Source organism: Petaurus breviceps, unplaced genomic scaffold (assembly GCF_028583685.1).
Source record: "Petaurus breviceps papuanus isolate PSGF00001 unplaced genomic scaffold, PetGlider_PUasm1.0 90762, whole genome shotgun sequence".
NCBI lineage: Eukaryota > Metazoa > Chordata > Mammalia > Diprotodontia > Petauridae > Petaurus > Petaurus breviceps.
This window is the reverse complement of record NW_027187339.1, coordinates 576,860-586,443: the sequence shown is the minus strand read 5'-3', so window position 1 is coordinate 586,443 and position 9,584 is coordinate 576,860. Positions and strand designations below refer to the sequence as shown.

The 9,584-nt window shown below is 47.6% G+C and overlaps 2 protein-coding genes across 14 annotated transcripts in view; both read left to right on the top strand.

The window, feature by feature from the left end:
- The window catches only part of MYOZ1 (myozenin 1), a 5,098-nt gene extending 532 nt beyond the window's left edge, over positions 1 to 4,566 (top strand). Inside the window, exons 2-7 of one of the 5 annotated variants that reach the window (XM_069068246.1) lie at positions 36 to 158; positions 604 to 701; positions 1,567 to 1,745; positions 2,964 to 3,210; positions 3,727 to 3,892; positions 4,083 to 4,566. In XM_069068246.1, the coding sequence (XP_068924347.1) occupies positions 629 to 701; positions 1,567 to 1,745; positions 2,964 to 3,210; positions 3,727 to 3,892; positions 4,083 to 4,314 (897 nt within the window). In that variant the 5' untranslated portion in view covers positions 36 to 158; positions 604 to 628 and the 3' untranslated portion in view covers positions 4,315 to 4,566. Of the gene's footprint in view, positions 1 to 35; positions 159 to 600; positions 702 to 1,566; positions 1,746 to 2,963; positions 3,211 to 3,726; positions 3,893 to 4,082 lie in introns of all 5 variants that reach the window. The other 4 variants (XM_069068247.1, XM_069068245.1, XM_069068243.1 and 1 more) reach the window with 4 other exon arrangements.
- Positions 4,567 to 9,205: 4,639 nt separating this feature from the next.
- The window catches only part of LOC138146396 (ubiquitin carboxyl-terminal hydrolase 54-like), a 129,299-nt gene continuing 128,920 nt past the window's right edge, over positions 9,206 to 9,584 (top strand). For 5 of the 9 annotated variants that reach the window (XM_069068237.1, XM_069068231.1, XM_069068235.1 and 2 more), the window contains exon 1: positions 9,239 to 9,322. The gene's annotated coding sequence lies outside the window, so the exon portion shown is untranslated. Of the gene's footprint in view, positions 9,323 to 9,584 lie in introns of all 9 variants that reach the window. The other 4 variants (XM_069068228.1, XM_069068238.1, XM_069068234.1 and 1 more) reach the window with 3 other exon arrangements.

Here is a 9,584-nt window from a genome sequence, read left to right as displayed (position 1 = left end):
TGTTTCTTCCAACTCATCTCCCACTCTGCTCCCAGATCCAGTTACAGTGACTTCTACACTGAGCTGCCCTCCTCATCCAGCTTCCTGCTCCTTTGAGATTACAGGACTGTTGAATTAGAGATCAGAGGGTCCCCTGATCGGAGACCCCTAGTGTTAGGGTAAGGGTCGCTGGAGTGTTGGGAGAAGGAAGTTATATTGTCTCTAAAGGCCAAAGTCCATCTGACAGAGCAAATGGCCAGTTCCTTCTGAACCATAGGGAATATTTTTGGCAGCAACCTCTGTGCTTGGCAGAATGGGCCTCAGATTCCAGCCCTCTCAAGCACTTCCTTGACCCTTTAGTGTGACCTATCACTAGTTCTGGTCCTAACTCAGAATCTGGAATCACACCAAGGCAATGGAGTCTGTCTAATGTCATGGTTTTTTTTCATATTTTCCTATGCTATCTGGGGTTACCCATGGAATCCTGGGTCAGTTGGGTGGGGAGTGGGGGCAGAAACAGGCTATAGAGCACCTACATAATAAGAAAGGGAAAAGAAGCCTCAAAAGGGGATAGAGGCAGTTATAAGGATTTACTCTTTTCTGCCCGTTCTCTAAACTTAGCAGCAGGCTGATCTGAAGACCCTCCATAATGCCACTCTCAGGAACTCCAGCCCCAAACAAGAGGCGGAAACCCAGCAAACTCATCATGGAACTCACTGGAGGTAGGCCAGAAATGCCTCCATATAAGGCTTTTTTCTAAAAAAAAAAAACAAAAAACCAGTTCCCCCCTCCCCCCATTTCCCTCACCCCCCAGATAGATACATAGACAGGCACACAATCTGTGACCAGGATCATAAGTCTATATGTCCTGGAGGCCAGGGCAGGAATTTTCTTAGGACTGGGAGCCTCTGGAATGGGAGATCTGTCCTTTAAGGATGGTCACTCTCCATCCCTTCTGCTTCATTCTGACAAAAGGTCCCTAAGGCATTATGTCTCTAGGGAGTTAATCCTTCTTGAGAATCACTCATAGTTGTGCTGACTAGGTGGGTACCCCTGCTAGTGTTACTCATGGAGGCAAGGGATGCTACAAATTCCCAGGGAACATTTAACCAGAGCAGTTGGATGGAATGAAGTGCATTTATTTCCCTCTGTAGAAATGACCAGGCAGATTTGTCCCAAAATTCATTCTTCCCCTCTTCCATCCTCTATTCTATATTGTCCTCTAAGCACTATCCTTCCCCTACCTTTGTGTTCCCCCTTTGCTCCTCTAGCTTTCTCATGTCTCTGCCCCTTCATGTCCCTAGCCCAGTCGTTGCTTTCTTCATACCCTTTTCTTCCTAGCTTGAAGCCTGGGGACAAAAACTCACTCCTAATATGGGGAAGATTTTGCCCTGCTATTAAATAATCTCCACTTCCCTAAATGCTCTGAGATTAGAGACTGGGGTCTAGGTTATATGCCTTTCTCTTGTGGAGTTGAATTAAAAACATACAGGACTATTTGCTACCTCCAAAACAGAACCTGTACTTGCTTCATTTGCTCTCTCCTCCTCTCCCCTCCTCTCCCCTCCTCTCCCTCTTCTCCCCAAGGTGGGCAAGACAGTTCAGGTTTGAACCTGGGCAAGAAGATAAGTGTCCCAAGGGATGTGATGCTGGAGGAACTGTCATTGCTCACTAACCGTGGTTCCAAGATGTTTAAGCTCCGGCAGCTGCGGGTTGAGAAATTCATCTATGAAAACAACCCTGATGTTTTCACTGACAACTCAATGGTGAGCTGTGGACTCTTCAAATCACTGAAGCCCAAACAGCTATGTCATGAACCTCAGATGCTGATGTCTCCAAAGGAAGTTCTGTGAGGAACCCTAAATCCTGGACCACTTTAGCCTTAAGTCTAAAGTCTTTTCCAAAAGCTCTGTGGTGAGCCACAGGCTAGTATAGGCCAGAGTCCTACTTCATCTAGGAAGGGGAATAATCCATGGTAGTGTTGGTGAGGGCAAGGAAAGAAGACACTGCCTTCCTGTTGCTGCCCTTTACCCTGAACAATCACAGATTTGGGAGATTTGGAGAAGCTCTCCCTTTCAGATCCCCTTCTTTCAGGCTCATGTCCTATGCCCAAGAAGTTGGAGAGATGTATTTTAGCTGAGAAGCCAGATACCTTCTATAGCTTTCCTTGTAGAATGGGAGAAGAGGGGGAGAGGGGCAGGGATAGAGCCACCATCATCCATCCACCCTGCTGTGGCAAGGGGACCTGGTGCAATGAAGTCACTGAGCTGATCAGGTCTAACTTTAGGGAGCCAAAAAGCACTTCTTCCAGTTTGGGATCTTATTACACTGCAGTGGAAGGGGGGGGGGGGGGGATGCAGTTTGTGGTTCATGAGGAAGGTCCTGAGATCCTCCTGAAGGAGCTGGTTCAGGGTTATTTTTAGGCCTTTTGGCCATTCTCTCTTTTGCCTTCCCTATGGTTTCACTGTCAGGGAGATCCTGTCTAGCAGCTACTGTCACAACCCAGGCTGACTCATCATCCCTGAAGGGAAGTATCAGGGGTATCACTCTGCTGTTGTTAGACACATTGGGGGTGGGGGTGGAAAAAGGGCCCTTTCCAGCCACCTCCTCATGGAAACTTCAGTCTTTTGTGGCATTCCTAGCCCACTGGGCCATTTGGATTTCTCTAATTATAGTTTAGTTGACAGGTGTCCTGGGCTTCCTTGATTCAGTGAGAGACTGGGAAGTGGTGAAGATAGTGATGAGTTTACTTCCCTGCCCTAGGATGTAAAGCAGAGGAGCTGGGGAGGCATGCCTCCTGTCCCTAGGGTTTATCTTCCCTCATTCCTTATTCTTGTCCTACCCCTCAGGTGAGTCCAGTTACTAGGCTGTTAGGAAGGTATTTGTCTCTGGAGATTGGAAGTATTCTATGTGGCAAATATCTCTGATTATCTCCTTTCCCTTATTCACATTATTGCCTCTTCACTGTCTTGTCCTCTTTTTAGGATCGTTTCCAGAAGTTCCTCCCCACGGTGGGGGGGAAACTGGGCACAGATGGTCAAGGATTCTCCTATGGAGCAGGAGGTGGCAGCAAGGGCCAGATGGGGGGCAGCGGTTCTGCCGGGCAATATGGCTCTGCCCAACACCAGCATCACCAGGGCTCTGGGCCTGGGTCAGGGGGCAGAGGAGGCCCTGGGAGCCAGGCTGGTGGCAGAGGGGACAGCAGAGAGGGGGACAGTGAAGCAGGGACAGGTAAGTAGTCATCTCTCAGATCAAGCTCTTTAGATCACAAAACATATCTCCCATCCTCTACCCTCAGCATGAACAAGTATACTCAACAAGTGTTTATTGAGTACTTGTTATGTGTCAGGACAGTGCTAAGTGCTAATGATACAAATGCATTAAGCAAGCCAGCCCTACTGGCCTTAGGTTCTGAGGATGGGCCCAGATATTTGGGTGGACCTGAGCATATGTAAAAATGTGGAGCTACTGCCTATGGGCAAAGATTCTTCGGAGCCTTGTTCAAAGCCATCTTTCTGGCTTTCAGGTTTAGTCACATAAACAAACTTCTCATTCTGTCTGCCTTGGTCATGGCCTCCTTGGATGACCCAAGTGCCTCTTAGTCAGTCTCTAGGGTACTGACATTTTTTTCCCTTGGCCTTTGGCTCCTCCAATGTAGGCTTAATTTTTTGGTTCAAATTTCCTGTTGAACTAATATGTTTGTTCTCCTTTCTCTCTATCCCCACCCCTGTACCCCTTGGCTCATAGGAGACCATGTGAGTGGAGATGGGAAACATGTCACTGTGTTTAAAACCTACATCTCCCCATGGGATCGAGCTATGGGTGTTGATCCCCAGCAGAAAGTGGAACTTGGCATCGACCTGTTGGCCTATGGAGCCAAAGCTGACCTTCCCCACTACAAATCTTTCAACAGGTGGGGACTAGGGGCAAAGGAGTAGACAAGTTGGGAAAGGGTAGAATGGGTGTGGAACAAAAATGGGTTATCATGCTTGTGAAAGGACATGGACTTAGCTTCTAGGGGGAATGTTATCTGTTGGAAATGACTCGCCATAACCCGGGTCCAGGACTCCTATTCTGAAGCAGGTGACTTATCCTTTTTCCAGGACAGCGATGCCTTATGGTGGATATGAGAAAGCCTCCAAACGCATGACTTTCCAGATGCCCAAGTTAGACTTGGGACCTTTGTTGAGTGAACCTTTGCTCCTCTATAGCAACAGCCTCTCCAATAGGCCCTCTTTCAATCGCACTCCTGTCCCCTGGCTGAGCTCTGGGGAGCCTGTTGACTACAGAGTGGATGTTGGGATTCCCCTAGATGGAGAGACTGAGGAGCTATGAGGAGCTCCCTTCCACCTTATCAAGCCTCATGGTCCCCTGCCCTGATCCCAAACAAGGTAGGGAGGAATTGCTATGCAGGGCACCTCCAGTTCCAAGTCCACGTGTTTGTGGGAATGAGGGAAGAACAGAAGGAAAGCTCTCCCTTGATTCACCAATCCATGTTCCCACTAGAAGCGCCATTTCCCTAGACACAGGACTCCCCAAGTCAACTGTTCTGTCACAGGTAATGCTAAATAAACATCTTCAAACAAACTCACTCTTCCTCTACTTGAAAGTCAGAAAAGCTGTTGTTAGTTTTGCATAGACACTAACCAGAACCCAAACAGTGTCTTGCTCACAGTAGGGACTTAAAAAATGTTTGTTGACTTGACCACTTCATTATCAGGGCTGCACAAGCAGCATCTACTTCTAGGTGACTGTACACAGACACCAAAACACATTCATAGTCATGCATACAAAACATGGAAGCCAGGTCAGCCAATGCTCGGTCTACATATTCTTCTCCAATTTGGTTTCTTTGGGCTTTAGGATAAGATATGAGGTAATCCTCAAACCACAGAGGGTGAGGTTCCAGGTAAGAACAATGAGTGCATAATGGGCTAGGACCCTCATTTTGTAGGTCTGAATTGTTAGCTAGGAGTCAGTTTCACTCTCCTCTCAAACCTATATTCTGAAAAGTATCTTATTTTCCTATATTAAGCTTCAGTTTAGCCGATTCTCCAGTTGTGTCCGACTCTTTGTGACCCCATTTGGGGTCTCCAGCAAAGACACTGGAGTGGTTTGCCATTTTCTTCTCCAGCACATTTTATGGATGAGAAAACTGAAGCAAACATATCTAAGTGACTTGAACTCAGGTCTTCCTGACTCCAGGCCCAGTGTTCTATCCACTGCGCCATCTAGCTGGCCCTTACGGTAAGCTATTAGAGCTTAAAATTGCACTAGGATTTGTGTGTGTGTGTGTGAAATGAATCTCCTGAGAATGCTGTAGGCATTGAAGGAGGCTGCCTGATTCCATATCTGTATTTTCTTTTTATCTGTATTACATTTACTGCCCCTTCCTAGCTTCAATTCTCTTTGTTCAAGCAGGGTCACTCATAAAGTGCCTATTATATGTCAAGCTAGGAGCTATGCTGCAGGGGTGAGGAACCTTAGGCCTCGAGGCCACATGTGACTCTCTAGGTCCTCAAATGAGGCCTTTTGAATCCAAATTTATAGCTTAGGCCAGAGGGGCTGAGGGCCTGCATGGAGCCAGCAGTCATGTGAGCAGAAAGAACTTAGACTGGGTCCCCACTGTGGACCAGCTGCTGCTCAGCCTGAGGGCCTGTGACTGCACTCCTGCTCCTGATGTGACACATGCATATTTTAGCAACAATAACTGTGGCTACAATGTTGAAATAAGATACACACCGTGCCCTCAGGGACTTGCAGACTGTCTCTCCAATCTCACTAGACATGACTCTCTCCTCCTAAATCCAGTCTAACTGGCCACATCTTCCATCTCTCCTGACTTTACACTGGTGGTCCATCCCACATGCCTGAAATGCACCCTTCTCCTGACCTTCACCTTACACTGTCTCACTCTTCCTTTGACTTCCTTTGAGACGCGGCACAAGCACCATTTCTACATCAAAGCTTCCTGAAACCAGTCTTTACAGATGCTAGTGCCCTTCTTCCCAAACTAAGATTAACTTTACATTATCTACACAGTACTTTTTCTTTGTGCTGTATATTTATACATACTTGTTTCTTCCATTGGTACATGTGTTCCTTGTGAGTAGGGATTCTTTCTTTTTCTTGTATCTTCACTGTTGAGGCCTGTGTCTAGTAAAATGTTGTTCAGTCATGTCCAACTCTTCACAACTTCATGGACCATACCATCCATGGAGTTTTCTTTGCAAAGATACCAGAGTGGTTTGCCATTTCCTCCTCCAGAAGATTAAGGCAAACAGAGGTTACGTGACTTGCCCAGAGTCACACAGCTAGTAACTGTCTGAGGCAGGATTTGAACTCAGGTGAATAATGACAACAAAACTTCCTGACTCCAGGACCAGTGCCCTATCAATTGGGCCATCTAGCTGCTCCTGCCTAGTATACAGTAGGTTCTTAATAAAGCTTATTGATTAGTGGTTAGGAAGAATAGTTGTAGACAAAAGACTGATACAAGAGAGAATACAAGAATGGCAAAGAATAAAGTAACGGCAAAATAAATTGTTCTGAGAAATTCTAGGAGGCAAAGACCACTTTCAACTGATGAGATCAGGAAAGATTTCATGAAGAAGACAGCACAAAATAGATATGGAAGGCAACATATGGTCAGCTTGTACAAAAAACAAGACCAAATAGGTGATTAGGAAATAAAGTGAGGCATTTATTCAGGGTTGAGGCATACAATTCTGGATAATGCTGCCTGACTCAGAGAGGGGTGCCTGGGAAAGGAGGGAATAAGGGGATTCTTATAGGGTATAGTTATGGGAAACATTAGGAGGGCATATAATCTGTATACACTGAACAGTCGAACTACAGGGAGTGTTGCAGAAATATCCTTGCCATTATCTATCCAGGAACAAGGGTGATTAGAAACTGCTGGAGTATGGGGGGGGGTGTCTTCTTAGGGCTAGTTAGAAACTTCTGCTCAGAGCAGAGATTCCCAGGAGTTGACCTGGGGGGAAGAGAGGAGGAGTGGTTAGAAACTGATAGTCAGAACAGGGTAGGGGGGCCAGAGATTCCCAAGGGTTATTATCCAAGTGCAAACTTAAACCAACCTCAACCTTATTTTGTCATCCAATACAAATCATTCCTGCTTATGTCTATGTCTGAGAGTAATTTCTACTTAGGGTTGGGTATTTACTTTTATTTTCTACTGTAGTCTAGCTTGGTATATTTGAAGTAGAGGGAATGTTGACTCAATCTTAGAGACTTTAGCAATCATTTAGTCTATCCTATAGATCTCCAGCCATCGGGAACCAGTGCCTCTGGAGGCAGCCCATTCCACCTTGGGATGGCTGTAATCATTGGGTTTCCCCTTAATCTTCGGTTTCCACCCCTTGCTTCTGGTTCTATTCCTGAATTGCCCTTACCACCCCCAGATCCTCCACAGAGACACTGTGGCAAAGTGGGAAGAGCACTGGATTGGGAGTCAGAGGTCCCACATTACAGTTCTGCAAAACACTTCATCCCTCTGCTGCTGTTTCCCCTCTTCTGTAAAATGAGAGGACTGGACCAGTCTAAGTGTTCCCTGAGCTTGATATTCCATCCCTTGCCTTTAGGTCTTTGCACAGGTTGTTCTCTAGGCCAAGCCATGCCTAGAATGTCTTTCCTCTTCACCTCTGCCTATAACCCCTGGCTCCTTTCAAGGCTCAGTCAGATGCCACTTCCTCTAAATAAGATTTTCCGGATCCCTGCTCCTAATTTTGCTGGTGCTCTCTCTCTCCACAAACTATCATAACCTGGTACATATCTTATGCCATGAGAAGGTAAGGTCTTTTAGGACGAAGATTCTTTGCTTTTTGTCTTTTTATCTTCAGTGCCCAGCACAAAACTTTCTACATAACAAGCTATTAATGCTGAATTGAACTGAAACCAAATTGTACTTGCTGCTCCTGAAACAGATCCTGCTCACCCCTCCTTCCCTTTGCTATCATGTTCCCTGAGCTGGGAAAACCATCTCCACCTGTTGAATTCCTACAAGTGCTTTAAAGCCAAATTCAAATGTCAATTCCTTCTTTAAATCTGTCCTCGTTTCTGCAAAGATAGCAAAGTCCTGACTAAAGCCAAACTTCTCTTCACCACTTCAAAACAACAGACCCAATAAAACGACATTTTTAAAAAGAGGGGAAAGGAGTGGAAACCCTCCCAGAAAAACTAAAAGAAAGGAAGAAAATATAAATAAGCCCCAAAACAAGAAATCAACACGTCGGAAGACGTGCAACCCCGAAATAATGCTCTAAATGAACACATTCCTCAACACCCCCATAGTTCAAAAATGACAATGATAACTTTAAAATTTGCAAAACATCGTCTCATTTGAGTCCTACGACAAATCGATGAGGTGGGTGCTATTATTATCCTTGTCTTACACGGCAGAAAGCAGGCTCACGGACACTGAGGTCACACGACTGCAGAATTTGAACTCAGCTCTTTCCAACACCAAGTCCTGTGCTCTGTTTTACAAGATATAAAAAAATCTGATCGGAAATAAGCGCTGTAGGTTTTCCCGATTGTTTTTCCACCTCCCTCCCACCCTTTCCAGCTCCTTTTCGTGGGCTGCGTTTCCTACTGGAATGTAAGCTTCCTGAGGTTAGGGGCCGTCTCTCTGTTTTTAATAGCGTCCCCGCACTTGGCTAGTGAATGGGAACAAGTGATTACCACCAAGCACCTACTACGTGCCAGCACTCATAGGTCACCGAGGGGGCACTAGATAAGTGCTTTATGTCAGCTGGGCGCTCTCTAGGGGAGGGAGTGGCTAAGGCCAACCAATTAGAGAGATGGAAGAACAACCGAGCAAGAGGCGGCACTGGGTGAAAACCCCGCTTCTACCAACAGCAGGCCCGGTGGGATGGTGGAACACCGGGACCATACGGAGCTTCCAATCCCAGAACGCACCGCCCCTGCCTGAGACTCTGGCTCCGCGACCTCTAAGCCCACTTTGGACACCGGCACGGCGATGCCCCGCCCCCTTCGATCTCCTCCAATCCTGGCTGGGCTCCGCGCTCCCTCCGGTCCTGGCACCGCCCCCCATTCCCTTCCTCGGCCAATCGCCAGATCACCGCTTCAGAGACGGACCCCTCTTGGCCGCCATCTTGCGCTGCTACTCACATTCTCGCGCGATGTCTGTCTCCTTCTCCTCCGCCCCTTACTTTCTCGCCGGGTCCTTTCTCATTGGCTGACGTCGTGGAACGCTGCGCTCGAGTCGCCTAGCGGGCCACGGGGGAAGTCTCGCGAGATGTGGTTGCCTTGGCTCCCTGTAGCTATAGCAGCCGCTGCTAGTGAGGATGCGGCGGCAGAAGTGGTGAGTGCGACATCCTGGGCGGGGCGGGGCCGTAGGTAAAGGGGGTGGGGGGAGTACAAGGGGTAGGCCCTGAAGAGGTCTGGGAGTTGGAGTGTGACTGATACCGGGGGGAGCATCCTGGCCTTGGGTGGGGGAGTACCAAAGCGAGGGGCATAGCGGCATTGGGGGGTGCGGGGGGCGGGGAGGAGAAACCTAGTTATCTGGGGGTGGCGGGGAGAAGAGGAGGGGCGGGATCAGGGCAAATAGAGGCGGGGTCGGAGTG